This window comes from Elephantulus edwardii, unplaced genomic scaffold, assembly GCF_000299155.1.
Source record: "Elephantulus edwardii isolate Elephantulus edwardi_28Jun2011 unplaced genomic scaffold, EleEdw1.0 scaffold00010, whole genome shotgun sequence".
Taxonomy (NCBI): domain Eukaryota; kingdom Metazoa; phylum Chordata; class Mammalia; order Macroscelidea; family Macroscelididae; genus Elephantulus; species Elephantulus edwardii.
This window is the reverse complement of record NW_006399760.1, coordinates 33,697,294-33,717,842: the sequence shown is the minus strand read 5'-3', so window position 1 is coordinate 33,717,842 and position 20,549 is coordinate 33,697,294. Positions and strand designations below refer to the sequence as shown.

The 20,549-nt window shown below is 43.1% G+C and overlaps 1 protein-coding gene across 1 annotated transcript in view; it reads right to left on the bottom strand.

Annotated features, from left to right (window-relative positions):
* The window catches only part of TANC1 (tetratricopeptide repeat, ankyrin repeat and coiled-coil containing 1), a 223,375-nt gene that overhangs the window by 38,469 nt on the left and 164,357 nt on the right, over window positions 1-20,549 (bottom strand). The window contains exons 12-16 of the mRNA XM_006880820.1: window positions 17,436-17,667; window positions 16,077-16,243; window positions 13,676-14,283; window positions 7,673-7,781; window positions 5,849-5,971 (exon numbers count right to left, since the gene is read on the bottom strand). Coding sequence (XP_006880882.1) covers window positions 5,849-5,971; window positions 7,673-7,781; window positions 13,676-14,283; window positions 16,077-16,243; window positions 17,436-17,667 — 1,239 coding nt within the window. The remainder of the gene's footprint in view (window positions 1-5,848; window positions 5,972-7,672; window positions 7,782-13,675; window positions 14,284-16,076; window positions 16,244-17,435; window positions 17,668-20,549) is intronic.

The window sequence follows — 20,549 nt, the reverse complement described above, 5'->3', positions numbered from 1 at the left end:
CGGTCTCCTCCTGTACCAGTCGGATCTGATTTGATGGTACATGCACACAAAAATAATAAAATAAAATAAAAAAGAAGCTGTAAAATGCACACGAGGAGACCGCCTATCCTTCTCCAAGATACCTTTTACCTAAGATCAATTGTGGTATCTGAGTAACTATTATCAATAGAGAAAGAACGATTTATGCTGGTTAAAAATACTTGAGGATTCCATCAAGGCCTAGGAAACTAGTTTGAAGACAGGGGAGTATATGAGAGCCTTAAAGAGTTTCCCCAAAACACATACATTGCCACTGAGCACAGCAGACCCTGACACCTGGGAGACAGCCAGAAACCGCTTACCAATCCCTTTGGGCTAGCCTAAGCTAACCCTCTCCTTTCTACACATCAATCACTCCCTTTTGAGACTCACGAATTAAGAGGGGGAAAGAGGTAGGGAGATGAAATAATCTGTGTTTTTAATCAGTTTCTCAGTTAATATACTACGTGTGGCTTTCAGAAAACTGTAAAATCTCCCTGCACTTTGGGTGCTTCCCAAGAAAATGGCACTTTCCCCCATTTTTTCCTATCTAGTAGATCTTCTCTGGTGGCACTGTTAGAAGATGTCCTTTCCGTATTAATAGATCTTTGGCTGGAAGGTACTGCCCTTAGCTGCAAGTCTTCCCTAAAATTGTCATTAATTTGCATTTCATCTCCCTCTAAAAGAAAACGTTTTCTTTATTCATGCAATTTTTTTAAAACTATATAGCACCCCACCACCAGCTTGGGAATCTTCCTGTAACACACCGCTCTTACTCATGCTATAACTGAAATCACCTGGGGATCTTGGAAGTTTCCGACGCCTGAGCTCTGCCTCTGGAAACTCTGATTTAACTGGGCTTGGCACCCACAGCTCCCAGGGTGATCCTTGCTGGCAGCCCAGCTGTAAACACATCAGGTGACAAAGTGCAGCTGTGGGCCATGTGCGTGCTCAGCGCCAAGTGCCCTTCAGCTGGTGATCTGGGGTGAGCCATGTCACCGCCCACGCCTCAGCTGCCTCAGCTGAAAAACGTGGACAGGACAGCTCCATTCCACTGGGCTGCTGTGGAGATTCACAATGAAAATACACATTCCCGGAGCACTTAGCACAGTGCCCAGAATCCAGTAAGGGCTGTAAATGAAGTGTAAGTACTGCTATATGGAGCTCTGGTTGCATGGTAAGTTAAGCACTGGGCTGCTATATGAAACATCAGTGGTTGGAATCCACTGGTCACTCTGCCGGAGAAAGACGAGGCCATCAATTTCTGAAATTGTGTGAAGGGGTAGTTTTCTGTCTTATGAGGCCGCCATGCTTAAGGAAGGGCTCAACAAAACGGATTCACACAGTGAATTCACACAGCAACAACGGGCTTGAGCACGTGGAGAGCATGATGCTGGTACAAGACAGGGTCAAGTTTCCAATCCACTGTTCACAGGGTCACTATGAGTTATCGGTGACTCGACGTCCTCAACAAAAGGATGAATCATAATTGACTCAATGCATTGGAATAGGGACAGAAGATGTATGTAAGCAGTCCCTGGATGGTGCAAATGTTTAAGTGCTCTATTAGCCACAAGGTTGGTGGTTCAAACCTAGCCACAGGCATCTTGGAAGACACTCAGTGATCCCACATGTGTAGATCAAAACAATCCTTTTATAGTAGTTAGACAGGACAAGCATTCAGGATCTTAAGCCCTAGAAAGTGTGAGTGTGAGCTCTGTCCAAAGGTCTGGCCCCTCCACCATATTACTTGATGTGTGTACCCAGTTTTGGTCACAAACAGTGCAACACTAAGACATCAGCGTATGTAACAGCCATTAGTTACCCAGAGCCCTCCCAGTAGGCAGCCCCTCTCCACAACCACCATCAGCCACACCCAGAAGGCATCTATAGCAAGGGCAGTTTCTTAGAGATAAAGGACATGGAATAAATCCCAATTGTTTTTTTAAACAAACTAAGCAGGCACTAGCTCAACTGAGTTTCCAATGACGTTTGGAAATGAGATCTTATCTTGCCTCCGTTTTACAGGCAAGAAAAGCAAGGCTCTGACGGAGAAAGGAAAGATGAGCAGAGGCCACAGAGCTCACTGCCGTAACAAAGCAATCCCCAGGCAGAAGCAGTGACTCTCTTTAAAACTGCACTGTGTTAAAGGAAGCAGGTTTGTCTAGTTCATCCTGAAAATATTTTTCTGACTATATGGGAATTTTCTGCCCATCACGTGAGAAGCCTTCTTTCGGTAATAGCTGAGAACTGTGGATTTAATGAACACAAGAAAAAGAAGAGGGTGAAAGGAGTACAGGGGTGGTGACAGAGAAGGTAAAGCAGTGTCATCATGAAGCAGAGAAGAGACACGGGCTGGCAGGCCATAAAAAGGATGCTTGGTGTGCGTGGAAGGTACGCTGAGGGTCATTTCAGCATATCCACTGTGGAGAGTGTATGATCTAACTGTGATTCAGAATTTGACTGGATCTCCCAGCCAAGAGAAGTCAGGCCAAAGTCCAGGTCTAACTTCCACTCCCCTTCCTCCCGCTGCCTGCCTTCAGCCTGCCCGATGCATCACAAACTTCATTCTCCTGGGGCCAGAGCCTAAGGAGGCCCAAGCTTGGCAGTGATCCTAGGAAACTGTGTAAACAAAACAACCAGCTGGATGGCTGCCTGGGGGCCCTGGTGGCAAGGACCCCAGTGTGTCCGCCAGGTTCTGGCTGGCACGACCTGGCTGGGAAAGACCAAGCTGTTAGCACTCACTCATTTGCCACTAGTGTTAAAAGCCATCCAACAAGCAATCACTCCCGAGCAAGTCAAGTCGCTTTAATTTACCAAAGTGGCAAACTGCAATTATTGCTCAAAATGACATTCATTCCTGTATGACAACATTTTAAGACTCTCTAAAAAAAGTTCCTTAATTGCCTGCATAATTTTAAATTACTGTAATTTGTTCAAGGTTCTGTGGAAATCTTCTCCCCCCACCCCAAAAGATAAAAGGAACAGAAGGATAATGAGGAAGTCTTAAAATGCTATAGCCAAAGGATATAATTTTGGGGGCTGGGGTAGACAGAGGTGACACTAGAATTCTACAAAACAAAGTAAAGATAGATAACCCTAAAAAGACTTCAAGCATTTTACAGAGGAAAATTTACAATCCCAGGAGGGTCAAATTCATTACATTATTACACAGTATCTTTTAATTTACAGTTTTAAAAGCTCTTATTCAATAGAGGATGACGGTTTCCATTTACTTTCCCCCCACATTAAGAGAAAAGAGTAACTTCTGTGCCCATAATTCATTCACGTAGTGAAAACAGATACTTCCACTTGTATTCTTATTCCTCTCTTGTCATCATTATAGAATTTTATTAAGTATGGAGACGCCAAGAGATAAACATATGGCTGAAAAATGAAATGATGTTATTTCAGTAACCCTAACTCTAATTTCTGTAAAATCACGTGAAATAGATTTTTTTAACTTCTTCACTGACTGAAATCTAAAATTAGGAAATGGTTTTCTCTACCTTTCCATTAGAATAACATCAACTAGAAACAAAGTGTTCCCAGTATCAGTAGTTGAACTTATAGCTAGTTCTCCTCAAAGGGGAAAAAAAAAATTGGGGGTTTCTTTGTGAATAATTACTTTAAAAAAATAACTAAATGTAAAACTCTAAAATTGAAACATAAATATGTATTTTTAATTTATAAATGTATTCCTAAAATCAAAACCAAACCTACTGTCAAATCAGTCCTGACTCAGAGCAGTCCCCACAGGACATACAAGAATCTACAAACTGTCCCAGGCTGTCACCTTACAGAAGCTGATAACCACATCATTCTCTCACAAAACAGCAGATGAAGATCAGGGTGAAACCAAACATCAGATCTTTACATCAGCAGTCATGTGTTTAATCTCTGTGCCACCAGAGCGCCTAATGTAATTATTGTTGTTGTTACATGCCATCGAGTCACCTGCAACTCATAGTGATCCTATGTGCAATACCTCTGAAGCCTGCCCTATCCTGAGCCAGACTTACTGACTCCAACACACCTACCCCCACTGCCCCAATATCAGGTCAATCCATCCATCTCATTCAGGGTCTTACTTTCCTTTGCTGTCCCTCCCCAGTTCCAAGCATGATGTCCTTCTCCAAGGACTGGTCCCTCCTGGCCACATATCCAAAGTATGTGAGACAGAACTTCAGAATCCTAGCCTCCAAAAAGAAAAACTTGGTTTTACCTTTGGTGTCTCTCTCTCTCTCTCTCTCTCACACACACACACACACACAGACACACACACTCTTAAACTGCACACACACACACACACACTCTTAAACTGCACATAGGATTCAGTTAAGATAAGAAGCACTCACATCTACAAGAATGGAAAGTGAGGTAAATATTTAGGGAGCATTTAGTAGGGGGAATACAGGTTCCACACATATAGTTATAATTGTGTCCCACACAGAATCACAGTGCACAGGGCCCTTGGTCTACAAAGCTCTGGACTCTGACATGGCCAAGCTTACTTGGAAAAGGAAGGGACACCTTTATCTTGGCAAAGGTACATCTGCACCCACCCAGGAGTTGCTCTTTCTCTGTCACAGGCCCTGCACTCACAGCAGCTCCTGGTCCTTCCTTAAGTCTTGCCTTTTAGTGTGCTTCTCTACAATCCACTAAACACATCACAAGGCCAGATGCTACATAGAAGTAGACAAATCACACATCAAACCAGACACAGGAAATGCCCTGCCAAGATGGAGACACCTAGACGGACACCCTGGTGTGGGGCTGAGGGCAGGACAGGTGGACAAAAGAGGGCAGAGGCACAGAAGGTCCCTGGGAAGTGTCCCTCAATTACATCTCTGCATATATGACCGGCTCACCTTTCCACTTTCTATGGGAAAAAAGTAAGGCAAAAAAAGAAGCTAGGTGAGAGACGCACACATCCAGGGCTTTCCCTATGCTTGCTGGGCTGACCGTTTCTAAAACAGTGGTTTTAGGAAACAGACTGGCATACTGGAATCTGCTCCAGCTCTCCTATAGCCAGTCCTGTGAAGAGCTGTGAAGGCCAAGAGTGAGGAGGCCCAAAGGGTGATCTCTGTGCCCTAACCTGGACGTGTGGCTTCTCTATGCTTTTAGATGCTTATTGTTGAAAAGTGTCATCAAATTAAATGCAACTCATAGCAACTCCATGCACAAGAGCTCTGAACCCTGTCCTATCCCGTACCGTCCTCATCATCTCTGATATACTGAGATCACTGCTGCATCACTGTGTTAATCAAGCATGATGTCTCTTAGCAAAGACTAGTCCCTCCTAACAACATGCTCCAACTATGTGTTTAGACTGTGTTAAATGCTAAGAACAACTTGCCCTAAAAATCTTAACACAATGTATGACGTGATAGTTACTGCCCAACACCAAGGAGTTAAAAGGCCCTTGGCTCCCAGGGTGCAGGCCTCAATCCCCTATCATCATAAATGCCAGGGTGCATGAAAGCCTTTCCCAGTACCCTCCTGTGTGCTCGCCTCTGGGCCACTCTTCAGGTCTTCGTTTTCAATAAGCCGTAAAGATGGAATTATGACCCAGGACACCTTAAAAAAAGAATTTCCCCTCAGAAATGTCTTCTGATCTTGGTGGATTGCTTCCTTTTCATACCTGCTCTGGAATAATCTCCAAAAATCCATATTTTCCTGCTTGAGCAAAAGCTACACTTTGTAATCACCAGAGTGTTCAAGCCTGGTAGTTTTATAGTATTAAGATGCTCTTAAACAGCCTCCTCACCAACCCAGAGCAGGGAAGAAGCAGAGGCAGGTACTGACTCTCCCTCAGAGCAGGGCTCACCTTCACATTGGGAGTGTAGAGGTTCCTGAGAGAAGCAAGGGCAGCCGACAGCCCCTCAGTGCTGTAACCGATCCACAGGGCCTGGAGATGGCTAGATGAGATTCCTGTCTTCTTGCTGAGGCCCTGGAAAGAACCAGACAAAAGTGTGTCAGTGTCTCCATTCCCAATTATAGCACCAGTTTGAAAATGACCCAAGAATATGTATGAATGCACTGAATCTACAGCAAGACTCACACAAAGAACACCTGGACTCATGACCCTTGTAAAACTCTGCTTAAAGACTGAAAGAATGGGAAGGAATATTGAGGAAGGTTTGTAAAAATGAGCTCGAGTATATTGGGACTAGTGAAGATGGCACAGGACAGGGCAGTGTTCACATCTGTCGTTCACGGTGGGGCTATGAGTCACGTCGATTCAACAGAGCCAGAACAAAAACGTAGACTGACACAGTGACCCTAACAATGGGCTCAAGTATATTAGACATGTCAAGGATGGCACAGGATAGAACAAAATTCATATCTACTATTCGAAGGTTTGTTATGAGTCACAGTTGAACTTAAAGGCACCAAGCAACATGAACCTGATGAAGGTTTATTATCCAGAATATATAAAGAACTCCTATAACTCAACAACAAAAGAAACAACTCAAAAAAGTGGATAAAGGACTTAAAGAAATACAAATAACCAATGAAAGCATAAAATCACATCCAATGTCATTACTTTGTCCAACTCAACTCATAACCAACTCAGAATTGACCCTCCAGCAGGTTTTCAGGAGGCTGTAAGTCACAGAGGAGGAGACAGCCTATCATCTTTCACCCACAGAATGACTGATGGGTTCAAGGTGCTGTCTGGATTAGCAGTACAACTTCTACGGACTACACCACAAGGTCTTCCCCATTATTCCTTTAGGGAAATTAAAATAAAAACTAAGATGAAAGATCCCTTTACAACCTCTATGATAGCTATGGTTAAGAAAATCAGAAACTAACAAGTGTTGATAAGGATGGGAAGACACTGTAGTCCTCATTCATTGCTGGTGGGAATGTAAACTGCTGTACTGCTATGGAAACAGTTAAACAGTCTTTAAAAACAGAAATAACTTCAAGTGCCCATCAATGGAAGAATGGATAAACAAAATGAAGTGTAGATGTACAGTGAGTATTACTCAGGTATAAAGAAAATCCAAATCCTATTATGTGCTATGGCATGAATGAACCTTGAAAACACTGGGCTGAGTGAAATAAATTTGGGCACAAAAGGATAAATATGTTTCCATTTATATAAAATTATCTAGAATAAAAGAATGCATGTGGATTAAGTTTATTAAGTGTTAAGAGGGGTGGGGAAAGGGAGGAAGGAAGGGAGACTCAGTTCTTAGAGGACACTGACCTTCTGCTTAGGGTGACATGTAAGACTAGAGGTGGTGGCTGAACAAGATTATAGACATAATTAGTGTCACTGGGTTGTATAATGCAATGTTGAGATGTCAAGTATTGTGTTACATACATCATACTTATCACAATGGAAGAAAAATTGCAACCTTTAGATTAAGAGAAAACTTGAATGAGATTTAAAGGGAGGAAAAGTAAGACTTAACCATGCTCAACAGTTGCATAATTGAGTGGTAAACTGTAAAGAAACGCAGGGAGGTAATGATGATAAACATCCAAAGAACCACTCCTTTGAGGGAGGAAGAAGATACAATACATAGAAAACTTCTGAAAGAATAGCTGATAAAGTTTTTAAAAAACCTTTCAAAACAAAACACCTGAAAAATTAAACTCAACAACAAACTCCTCTGATTAGCGGTGTGCCGCTCACCTTGAAAATGTGTGCCTTGAGGATGTGGTGGCCGAGCTCCATGGTCTGCTGGCGGTTGAGTTTGCCCTCCTGGCGAGAGAACATGAACGCCAGCAGAGCATGTCCATTCCTACAACAAGAAACACAAAAGCTCTTAGCCAAAGTTCCTGTTCCACATCACCACAGGCTCAGAATCCCCACTCTCCAATGAGGGCCCCTTCCACTCCCACTGCTATAGCTCTCTCACACCCAGAGAAACATCCATCTACCATCTGCCAATCCTCTAAGCCCCCATCCTCCCTGGTCACCAAGTAGAGATTGGTCCCCCACCCCCCTTGACCTGGATCAACCTTCCGGTCAGGGTAAAGTGAAGGCGAAATGGCTCTTCCAAACATGGGCAAAGGCATTCTCAGACTCTAGCTTTATGGCCACATCAACTATACCAACAATTGTTACAAGGGAAATATTTTAACAAAGGCAGACACATACTTGGACACAGTGGTAGGCTAATGGTTCTCCAGTACTCTCAGCTAAGATAGTTTCCTACTTCTCTGAAGAGAAAACTCACCAAGCTGTCCCCTATGCCCACACTCCTTATCCCACACCCCCTGTCTTCCAATTCTCTTGGACTCAGGAGACCAAGTGCCTTCCCTAAAGTCTAGCTGTATTCATGACAATGTTCATTTTCTAAAGCTTATGCATATTAAATCTTTATTATTTGCCAGACCCAAAATCTAGCTGAATTACCAGACTTGAGCAGGTAAAATGATTCACTCAAGAGCAAATGGTTGCCACTGAACTTGAATTTCAATTGTGTGAACCTTGAATCTGCCCTGTATGTGAGCCTGTGTTCCTAGGCAGTGAAACAGGATTCTTTCTTCACTTACACATTTACTCACTCAGCATCTACCTTTTAACTAGCTCACTGCTTGACACTGGAGATTCTGTGAGGAATAAGTAACCTGGGTACATTCCTTGAGTACCTGGAAAGGAATTTTTCTCTGAAAGGCAGAGGGTCAGCAAAAGAGGGAAAGAAAACCAACAAGATGGACTGACACAGTGACTGCAGCAATGGGCTCAACTGTATCAGAGAGAATGACGATGGTACAGAACAGAACAGAATTCAAGTCTGTTATTCAGAGGGTCCCTGTGAGTCATACGTGACTTGACATCTAACAACAATAATAACTTTCCTTGAGAAACTCCCATGAATTGTAGGAGACACATAGAACAAGATAAAACAGGGAACAAGACTATGAACAAAATCAACAGGAACAGAGTAGGAGCAAGTTAAATGATACATTCCATTCCCTCACAATCCTATTCTCCTTTTTTTATGATTTAAGCTTTTACTCATACTGGTCCAACGATTTTTGTAACAATCTCCCAATCCCTTGTGTAATAAAAAAGCAGAGAACCACCTACAACCAGGAGAGAGTAAAAGATGAATGGAACCTTCTAAGATTAAAATCCTTATGCACATCCAAAAAGCATTTCCAACAGGTAAAAATGGAAGCCACAGACTAGGAAAAAATATTTGGTAATGACAGGTCTGATAAGAAACTTATATCTGGAATTTATAAAATATTCAAGCACCACAACAAGATAAAGGTAAACAACCCAACTGAAAAATGGGCACAGGATATGAACAGACACTTCAGCAAAGACGACATTCAGATGGTGAACACACACATGAAGAAATGTTCAAAATCTCTAGCTCTAAGAGAGATGCAAATCAAAACAACTATGAGATATCATCTCACCCCAGTAAGAATAGCAAAATTTAACAGAACAGCAAGCAACAAATGCTGATGAAGTTGCAGAGAAACAGGCATCCTTATTCATTGTTGGTGGGAGTGAAAAATAGTGCAACCACTATGAAAGGCTGTACAGAGCTTTCTCAAAAAGTTGGAAAAAGAAGTATCATTTGACCCAGCAATTCCACTACTGGAAATATACCCTAAAGAAACCATAACTGCCACCCATGCAGATATATGCACACCCATGTTTATTGCGGCTTTGTTCACAATAGTGAAGAGTTGGAAACAACCCAGGTGCCCATCAACAAACGAATGGATAGAGAAGCTCTGGTATATTCACACAATGGAATACTATGCTGCAATAAAACACTAGGAACTCATGAAATATTATACAAAATGGGTGACCCTGGAGGATATTATGCTGAGTGAAGTATCTCAGACACAAAAGGACAAATACTGCATAGTGCCACTGTTGTAAAGCGGGTCTGACATCCGGTTTATGGGAAAACTAAGAGGGGATAAATAATGTATACTGAATTGAAATAGATGAGGGAGTGAACTGTTTAGGAGATATATAAGATTAGGTATTAGTGTCATACCAAGAGTCCAGAATGAAAGCTGCATAGTGGAGTGGACTAGGGGGTAGGGGGAATTGTATAAGAAGGAAAGTTTTGGGGGGGTTGGGTTTTTTTTTTTTACTTTTCAAGGAGAAAAGTGAACTGGAGGGGTACTCAGGGAGGAAAGTGTGCAACAACAAATGAATGGAAATTCAAAGTCTGTAAATTTTCATTAAAAAAAAAAAATGAGAATCTCTCACACACTAAAAACTTTCCCAAATATCTTGACCTTTCCACTGCACCCTGTAAGGTGGGCTTTCTCCCTTATCACTCCCCCCAACCCAAGGGAATCTTAAGAATCCTAAGAATCTAGAACCTGTTTTCTGCAAAGTAAAAACCATTTCCCTCCTAATCATCATTTTCCTTCACTCCCAGCAGCATTTACATCCTCTAACCTCTTTTTTCCAAAATTACCCCCAAAGCTCTCAGAAGTTCTGTTCCCTTTTTTCTAGTTTTTCTGCCAGACCTACTGTCACCTCCACATCAGTGACACCAAACCCTTCTCCACTACCATCATCGCTTCCAGTCTTTGAGGCACCTGCCCCTGGTCACCGGGGAAAATGGATATTCTCGTGCGCAACCTATTAAAAATTAATGCCAGCTCCTTCCCTACAAAACCTGTTCTATGCTCTGTCTTTTTAACCCTTCTATAAAAATTGTCACTCTTATATTTGAGGTTTATAAATTTGAGCTACAGCTTTTCCGCTTCCCCTTATTCTGTCCACAAGGCCAAATCATGTCTGTCTGTCTCAGTCACATGGCTTGTCTCCATTCCACTGTGTCCACGTCCAGTCCTCATTCCTGTCTGTTGCAATGTTCCCACACCCTGGACCCTCCTCATTCTGGTCCACATACACACACCCCTCCAGAATCTTCACAGTCCTCCAGGAATGTCTACTAAAAAGCACCTCCTTCTGTGATCTCTTTCTGTTCTCTCATTGCCATAGCAAAAGCTCAAAATTGAGCTATTTCCAGAACACAGGCTATTCATTCTGACACAATGCTGTAGATACCTCCTATCTGCAATTGCTGTGCAGCACCTACCAAAATGCTGGCCATTCACTCCTCAAGTCAATGGCTTGTGGAAAGGAGGGGGAAGAGGAAATTATTCTAGATTAAGAGAGTCTATGGTTGCTGTTGTTGTTGCATACGATCGAGTCAGAACTGATCCAAAGTTGACCCTCTGGTAGGTTTTCAGAGGCAGTTAATTGAACAGGAGGAGATTGCCCATCCTTCTCCTGTGGAGCAGCTGGTGGATTTGAACCATGCGCCTTGAGGATGCAGCACATCTTTTTATCCTTTGTACTTCATTATCAACCTCAATGTAGGTTACAACCCTCCCAGCAATGTCAATAAAGAAATGCCTGGTGATCTGCTTCTCAGTGTCACAGCCAAGAATATACTACCAAGTGAGTCTACTTTGCATCAATAATTCAGTGGCAACCAGTCTGAGTGGTTGGTTTGGGTCTTTTTGGTTTGGTTTTTTTTTCCCCCCATCTCCATAATTGATGGATCCAGGAAGTGATAATCAATGGTCCCTAGCATCACAGACACACTGTGAAGGCATCTGACTCATGATGGAAATAACCACCAATTAAAATATCACAGTGACTCAGTGTAATCTAGATGTGATCAAATTTCTAGATTTAACTACCAATATGTGGGAAATAGAAGTGACAGAGATACAAGAGGGGAAAACCCCACCACTATCAGGATGCAACCCGCAATATTCAGACTATGGGAAGTGAAACAGGACAAACTATCCAATTCTCTTTTTAGAACAAATAATACTGCAAGAAAAGAAACCCAAACAAGTAATAGGGGAGGGAACCTACAGAAGAAAAGAAAACTCACTGCCTTTGGAACAGACTCAAGGCTGACAGTCCGGTGGGGTTTCTAGAGGCTGGAAATTGCACAGAGGAGAATGCCCATTCTTCTCCTGCAGTGGGTTCACACCACCGCAGAGGAGGCACTGAGTTACCAGCACAGTTCTCCGTGGACTACCCACCAGAGCTCCTCCAGAGAGTAAGAGAGACAGGGTCAAATGCATTTTGTGGACCTTATCTGGATCTTGATTAAAACATACTTTAAAAGCGATTTTTTTAAAAAATTGAGCACAGCTAAATATTTCATAATATCTCTAACTTATTAATATTTAAGGTATAGTAATAGTATTGTGGCTAAGAAATAAATTCTGCATTTTCCCCAGATGTATACACAAGTATTTCGACCAAAATTTTATATTTGTAATTTAATGCACTTCAGGAAACTATGACATGTAGCAAATGTTTTAAAATGTGAATAATGCTTAAGTCTAGGTAATGAGTATGAATGAAGATTTAAGACATTTAACTCTTTTCATTCTGTGCCTTGAATTCTAATATTTAAGTTCTAATAAAAAATGAGAAAGGGGATAAATCAGGGAGGGAGGGAGAGAGCATCCCAGTACTTACTTAAGAGACATCATTACCCAGTGAGGTGGCACTCTCTTTACCAACAGGAAAACTGGGTCTTGGAGAATTAGGATAATTCACACATACAAGAATGGAGAGTGTCAGAAATTTTAATCCAGTTATCTATCAAACCGTCCTACTATTCGAAGGCACCTAGGATGGTAGCCGCCAGCAAGAAACAACAGTGGGAGATGGAATGTACTATACAAGTGCTTGTTTTCCTCTGCATTTCTGGACTCCAGCAACTGGTTAGGTGACCAGCCCAAAGAAGAAGGTTTAATAGGTCGCTGGCTTTGCCAGAAGGGGGTAATCATGACCCACAGGCAGGAGCAGTTGCTGGAGGCAGCAAAGATGAAGGTCAAGCTAGATGAGGCAGGGGCAGAGAGCCCAACACACTTTATGTGAAAACATCAGCATCCCCAATTCCTTGACCTCTCACCACATATGATAGCATGACACACAGCGAGGAATGTACCCCCTTCTACAGCACATGCCGCTTAGGCTTCCCTAGGTGGAAAGAACCTCATCTTAACCAGGCTCTGCTGCAAATCCACAGCATAACTTGACACCTTGGACACAGCTGTCCCAATATCATCTGAGAATGGGACGCACATTTTTCCAACCTTCAAATCTCAGGTGTATTACTCTGAGGTAAGCCACAAATATCCAATGAGGTAGCCAGACCCTATCACTGTGCTCCCTCAGGGCTTATATCAGACATATCTGATCTCTGTCTGAGGAATCTGCTGACAAGTCCAGACACACCAGAGGTAGTGGGGGCAGCGCTGGGGGACCTCATAATGCCCACAGACCCACAGGTGAGGAAACAGAGCCATGAATAGCCACTGCCGAATCCTAATGCTCCCACAGCTGACATTACATTTCCTCCAGCTGACTTACGCTAAAAATAGCTCTGAAGGGGGTCTACAAGAAAACAGCAGCTAAGAGATATCACCTGGCATGCCTAACTGCTCTCCAAACCAACGTATATAAGGACTTCTAAAATTCTAGCCATTAAATAAAGGAAGCTTTTATAGAAAAGGAGAAAGAATTTTCCATGGCCTTCCTTTTGCCAATAAAAGAAAACAAAAGAGAACTGAATTATTCATCCTGTGTTGCCTTGTTATTTGCAAGCTCTTTCCCAATCGCACAGCAGGCTTTGGAAGATGGTTGACAGGAAGTGGCCAACTGTACCTGGGCTCACACAGGAAGGCTGTATTCTCCCCATCTGCTCTCCATACCAGCCACTCCCTGAAGGATGGATGGCAGAACATGCGGGTTCTGTCCCTCCGTTTGATAAGGAAGCAGGAGAGGGCGTCCATTCTCTGCTGAAAGTCATCCCACCCCTGTTCCCCTTGAACGTGACCAGCATTGATGGCCTGGAAGATCTGCTCATCCGTCATGGGGTGGAGAGAGGCCAGGGCCACGTTTAGAATGGGGAGTGCTCTCTCGAAGGCAGACTGAGTCATGAACTTCATATTGCACTGCAGCAAGTACAGTTCGGACAGAGACACCGGCACGACCTTGTAGCTGGCGCTTTTGATGACCAAATGTCCCCTCTGGAAGAGGTCCAGGGTGAGCTTCAGGTACAGGTAGGAGCCGAGGCTCCGCAGCACCAGGTGGCTGCTCACTTTGCCGATGAGGGCGGCGTCGGCCTTGCCATTGAGCGAGATGTTGCTGAGGATGTCCTGGCTGCTGTGCACTCTGTGCTGGACGTAGGCGTGCAGGTCGCTGTGAATGTCTTTGTTGTCCGGGAAGTCATCTAATGAAAGCTTGACAAATGGCAGTGAGCTCGTGATTTCCTGTGAAAACACCAAAAACACACAGCGTCACTCCACAGAGATTTCTGTGTTCCTGGAGCAGCATTTCAAACCAGAGCCACTAGTTTTCTTTCAAAGAGGATTTTCATGGATTATAGGGGCTCATTGTTTTGTATTAAAACATGTAATAGGATAAGTTGAAGATAAAAAGCTTATGTGAAAGAAATCCAGATACGAGATTGAATCAGCAAAGGCTTTCCCAGGGCCCTCAGTGAAGACTCAGAACCGAGTCAGAAGTAGGAGCCTGTTGGCACCACAGATGGGCCAGCAAGACTCCGCCTGAGACCCAAAGCCCAGACCCCTTGCACCGAGTGACAACTGCAGACAACTGAGTCAGATACTGAGAACAGAGTTCTCTCCATCACACATACCAGGCGCTGGACCAGGGAACCAGAGCCCAGGCCACCTCCCAAGGACAACTATGTTGCTGCCCTTTGCATGAGACAATGTCATTATTCTAATTTGTTTTTTAAACTGAAGTACAGCAACAACACAAAGGTACCCAAACTGGTAAGTCTGCAGTGCCATTATATTCACATCACAAAGCCATGCAGTCAGCCACAAGAAATGGAAGGTTCCCCAAATCCCTCAGCCCCCTTCCAGTCTCCACTCCACCTCAAAAGTCTAAAAGAACTTTTTAAAGATAAAGGCAAACTTCGGGTGGGTAGGGAGGAAAATGTGCAACAACTAATGAATGGAAATCCAAGTTTTCTGTAAACTTTCATTAAAATCACAATACAAAACATAAAAAACAAAAGTATAACAGAAGAGAGGGCTTTTGCAGCTGCTGTTGTTTGGTTTTTGTTGTTTTCTTTCTTTTTTTTTTTTAAATATCCCCTATCATTTCTGAAGTAAGTACATGTGCTCTTTTAAGTGCAAAAATTGTAGCAGACAGGCAGAGTATAATCTCTCCCGTGTCATACAGATTGTAAACCAAAACTCAACAAAGAAAGGTAAACCTCTTATCCCAGCACTCTACTGATTGTCAAGTTCTTATTGCATTAAAAAAAATTACTGAAATACACAAGAATCAAGTATCTAAAAAAATAAGCATCAAATTCAACTAAGCTCTAATTTTACTTTTTTTAAAAAGCCTAAAAAATCCAAAAGCTATTTTTAAATGAGAAGCATCATAAGAGGGCAAAACCCAGTCTTTACTAAAAAAGGATATGGATAGAGGGAAGAAATTAATGGCTAATTTAAAGTTCAAACAGGGAAGTGGGGTATTAAGAAAAAAAAAAAATCACTCTTCTCTCAGCTACAAATGTCTCCTGTTGAAGTCAGAACAAAAATAGACCTTCTTTCAGAATAAACCTTAAACCGTCTTGCCTTAGGACTTCCCTCTTGCTTCCATGAAAAACAAGGCCCCACTCATGTCCTTGAAAACAACTGCTATTAGGAGCAGGTGTCACCCCTCTTAAACCTCACAGTCAGAGCCCCCAACAGCACTGACCACCATCAGAGGAATTTAAGCTAATTTCAATTAAAAAACATCAAATGTGGTAAACCAAAACTAGATACCTCCATTTTAGAAGCTCATACACAGTTCAGAGTGAACAGAATAGAGAACTTACCTGACATCTTGATAAATATGTCTTGGGAATAAAAAGGTCAGAATTTCACCCATTTGGGTCTCTGTGGACTAATTTTTCAAAGTCCTAATACAGTTTCCAATTGAACAGCTAAATGGCTTACAAGAGTTTAAATTATTATTATTAATCACTGTAAAATGTCGGTATGGGACTTAGAAAGAGATTGGAGGATTCTACTGTTACCTGAAAATTGGCTCTTACAGTCACAATCAACTTCAACCAGGCAGGAAATTTAGAAATAATTTTGGTAATGAATGAAGAAAGTGTATCTCCATAATCAGGTTTATGAAACTCAGCTTCATTTAAGCCATCTATCAAAATAATGTATTCTTCTTCAGGAATTTTCTGCTCTAAAGGAGAAAATAATTTTTTTTAAATTAAGAAATTATACATTTCTATAAGATGGCACCACACAGCGTATTTTAATGCACAATTTAGAGTGTTAGGCAAAACTAAAAAGGTTTACATATGGCAAAAGAAATTATTTTCGCAGAAGCATATTTTCTATTAAATTTGTAATGAAAACTGGAGCACCGAGCCAAAAGAAAACCAATTCTCACAGAACAGTTTTCAGAAACATATTGCATTGCACACATTAGCAGAATCTTGTTCGTGTTGATAACGCAGTTAGTCCTCTTTACACTACTGTCCTGGCGAGAGCTTCAGAGACGATAACTCACTCCCCACAAACCAGCCCGGGAAAGGAAACCACAGCCATGAGAACTCTCACACAGAGTCCAGGGAAGGAAAAGCGATGCCTCAAAGATCAACTGACCCAGACATCCCTCAGATGGGACTCTTCTTCATGCCTTCCCCCAGTTCTCTACTTCTTACTGCTAACTTTCTGTCCAGGGAATCGAGAAGAAGTGACTGCATCCTGACTTCCACACCCTCTAAAAATACTTTTAAATATCTTCTGGCAGATAAGTTAGGTCAAAGGTGAGGGGCAGAGGGCAGGAGCATAAACAAACACAGGGCCCATAATGGCACTAGTGTGTCCCTTGCCTTTAGAATACTCGGGGGCAAAACTCATAGGGAAACCTCTAGAACTGGTTTAGATTTCAACTAAACTGGTTTCAAGCAGGAACCCTGAAAACACATGATGGCGATTTCTCCAATAACTACATATTTCCCCTTCTCTCCTACTTCTTCAGCTTTAAACTCACTGACATTAAATTGGTTCCAACTCACAGCTTACTCTCCACTGAGTTTTTGAGAGACTAAACACACAGGAGGACATTGCCCATCTTTCTCCCATGGAGTCACTGGTAGATCTGAACAAGATTTGAGTTATCAATGCAACTCCTTATAAATTACACCACTAAATGAATATAAAACACACAGGTATCCGTCTTCTAGGGTGCAAGTCATCTAAGTAACTTAGTTACACATTAGGTACTCTGGAAATATTGAGCCAGTTCTGACCAGGGGCACTGATGTACCCACATCCTCTGTGGCTCTCCCTGCGCCCCCTTTCTCCCTGACACAAGCTGAGCATACTCATGGATTTCTGGGTGTCGTTAGGACGGGTGGGGCCGGTACCGTGTCTCAGGTTTGTGAGCGGCTCCAGGACGCCCCTCTTGAAAGCTGCCACGGGGTCCTGCACACAGGATCGCAGACTCAGCATGCTCTGGAGCTGGGGCTCCTTGATGAGAAGCTCTCTGTAGGCAGTGAGCTGGTGGGACCGGCAGAGCAAAGCGGCGATGCTGTGCACAAACTCAGGCACCAGGCAGGTGTATGTGTTGTCGGCCTGGCAGTAGTGGTAGGCCACGACCTGGGAGGAAGGAAACAGAGCTGTCAGCATCAGCCAGCCCCTTCTCCAACAGGAATGTGGTTCTGGAGGTCCACTGAGATCATGAGACACATTGCTTCTATTTCCCAACACCAAGTCGTTATTAAGCTTAACTGATTCCCCCACCCAATCATGTAGTTTGCTAAATTCAAGGCAGCCCTTTAACTGCTGCCATCAGTCCTGATTAGAATAATGATCAGCACAGGTTAGTTGATACTGAATATCAATGAATGAACCCATTGCCCTCCAGTTGGAACTGATTCATAGCTGATCCTCCAGGAGGTGGTTTTCAGAGGCTGCAAAGGGAGGAAATGGCCCATTTTTCTACCAACGAGCAGCTGGTGATTTTGAACAGTCTGCCTTTGGGTTGGAGGGCAACTCCTCACCCACTAGGCCACCTGAGTTCCCTGGAGCCAACATGGGGCAACCCTGAGATGAAGAGACTCGTGGTCTACTGCTTCATCAAGTCGTTCAGAAGAGCCTGGCTGGATGCAATTCCAAGAAATTCTAATCTTGAACTCAAAACTCAAAACATTCATTACATTACTGTTTTTGAAAATAAGACCACCTTTTGAGAAACTCTTTTGCTGCTTCCAAAAAGAAAAGATTAGTCGTTAAGAAACCTAGGTTGTAAGTTGTAGCATCTGCTTTCGGCAGGAGAGAAAGCCAGCCAGGCTCAAGCCCTCAGTCTCTTCGCCATACCCCACTATGTAGAAGCTTAACACAGTGATTGTTTGAGGTCTATAATTCAGAAAGTGTCACAATCCTGTTTATGATATGAGGGAGCACAAAGGAGGGACAAGTGCCTTCTGAGTTCCTGGTGAAATAATGAGGGTACTGAGAAAATGAGGGGTGGCTGTTATTGAGTAATGTTAGACTGAACTGACCCACAGCTGACCCTTCACCAGGTTTCAGTCAGTTCACACAGGTTTAAACTGCATATGTCTCTCTCCAGAAGGAGCTGGTTGATTCGAACCATGTTCCTTTGTGTTGGCAGGGCAATTCCTTACTCTAAGCCACCAGAGCTCCCCGAGAATGACCCTGGGGTTCTCTCTATTAAACAGGCCCAAGGAAAGGGTTAGATATGGAGTTATCTTGGGAGTGAGAAGTTTACTGTAAGCAGAATGTAAAGTCTGACACTTTTCCAAATGAAGATAAAAGATGAACTAAATAGTGTGTGTGTGTGTGTGTGTGTGTGTGTGTGTGTGAACAAACCACATTTGTGCAAAGTGCTTTCTTGGTTTTCAGAAGGTTGGAAGCCTCCCCATGCCAACGAGTTCTACATCCCTGTGAGAACCGGGCAAGAGCCTCGAGCTACAGGTGACAGCTCAGGGCAACAGGCACAGAGGTGAAATGCCTTGCCAAGGTAGCCAGTGAAAGACGTAGAACTAGATTCCAGGTCGGCAGATTCAAAGCCTCCACAGTAGATGTGGGAAAACTTTCCTCGAGTGAATCTGAAACCGTCATGAGACTCCTGCTTGAGATAAATTTATCATCCCACACTTGGAGGAAAGCTGTCCACTCTTCAGCTCACACCTGGACTGAGAGAAGGAGGAACTTACGGGAGGACTCATAAGCTGGAACCAACACTGTGCAGCTGCCCACATGAGACATCTGCCCTCACAGTCGAGCAGAATGTCTTGCAAAGTCAAGTGTGGCAAACCCAAGAGTGGGTCAGGGATTATAGTCACAAATAGCAAAATTGCTTATATAAAAATAATTGATAATATTAGAATGTATTATAAAATATATAGTACAAATGGTTAAAGCACTTAGCTGCTAGCCAAAAGGTCGAAGGTTAGAGTCCACGTCCACTCAAAGGGGCCTCAGAAGAAAAAACCTTCTGGAGCACAGTTCTGACACATGAGGTCACCATGAGTCAGAGTCAATTCAATAAAACTGGCATTACTGTTATTATTATGTGCTACTGTGTGCATATTAGTATGAAATGCAGTTAAGTTCATAATGCTTTGCTTCAGATCTAGGTATGATTATGCACACATATGAGTACGTGTGCTTAGTATATTGCTGTGGGTAGGAAAAAAGGAACTAACTCAACAACCAAGTAGCTAGTTGGTGACTCTGAAGTGTGTGCTCTAGGCCACTTTCAGAATGCCTATTCCTGACTGGACAACTGTGGTACTCAGGGTCAGACCACCAGGGCTGACCAGGCAAAGCAAGGAGCAACCATCATCTGGGAAGCACAAAGAGAGAAGGGACTTGGGGTAGAGATTCATTCCCTGAGTTCCCTTCCATCAACTGCACCCCACAGGCTTTTCCTTACATGACGCCCCTCAGGTACCATCTCTGGCGACTCTCAAGCTCCAATGCCTCACACCACCAAGGTCAAGCAAGACCTAAGTACCTCGCCAGCGAGTGATGCAGCTACCTTAGTGCAGGAGGGACATCTCAGAAGGACCTTGATTGATCATGAATTTAGGAAGGGAAAGTTGGCCAAGCCTCTTTTACATCACAAAGAACCTCTGACAGAAGATGCAGGAAGCCAAGGGCCTCCGGCACTGGACTGAAGGAGGAGGAAGTCTGGGTCAGAGTTAAACATTCTCAAACTCTGGTTCTCCTACCAAATTAAGGAGAGCATGTGCTTCTAAGGACAGATTTGTGCAGAAAGCACATGACATCTCCTGCTGCTCTGAGAACTCTTTTGGTTCATTGTTTAAGACAGAAAAAAAGCCCTTGGCCAGGTCTTCAGATAAACCTAGGCTTTGATTAGCATCTTTTTATTTGGAATAGCCTATCACAATTTTACACATAGCTGTGCCTCTCCCTTATGCAAATGTTATTTCATATTAAGATCACAAGCCAAAGGGGAGCTCTGGTGGCCTAGTGGCAAGGAACTGCAACTA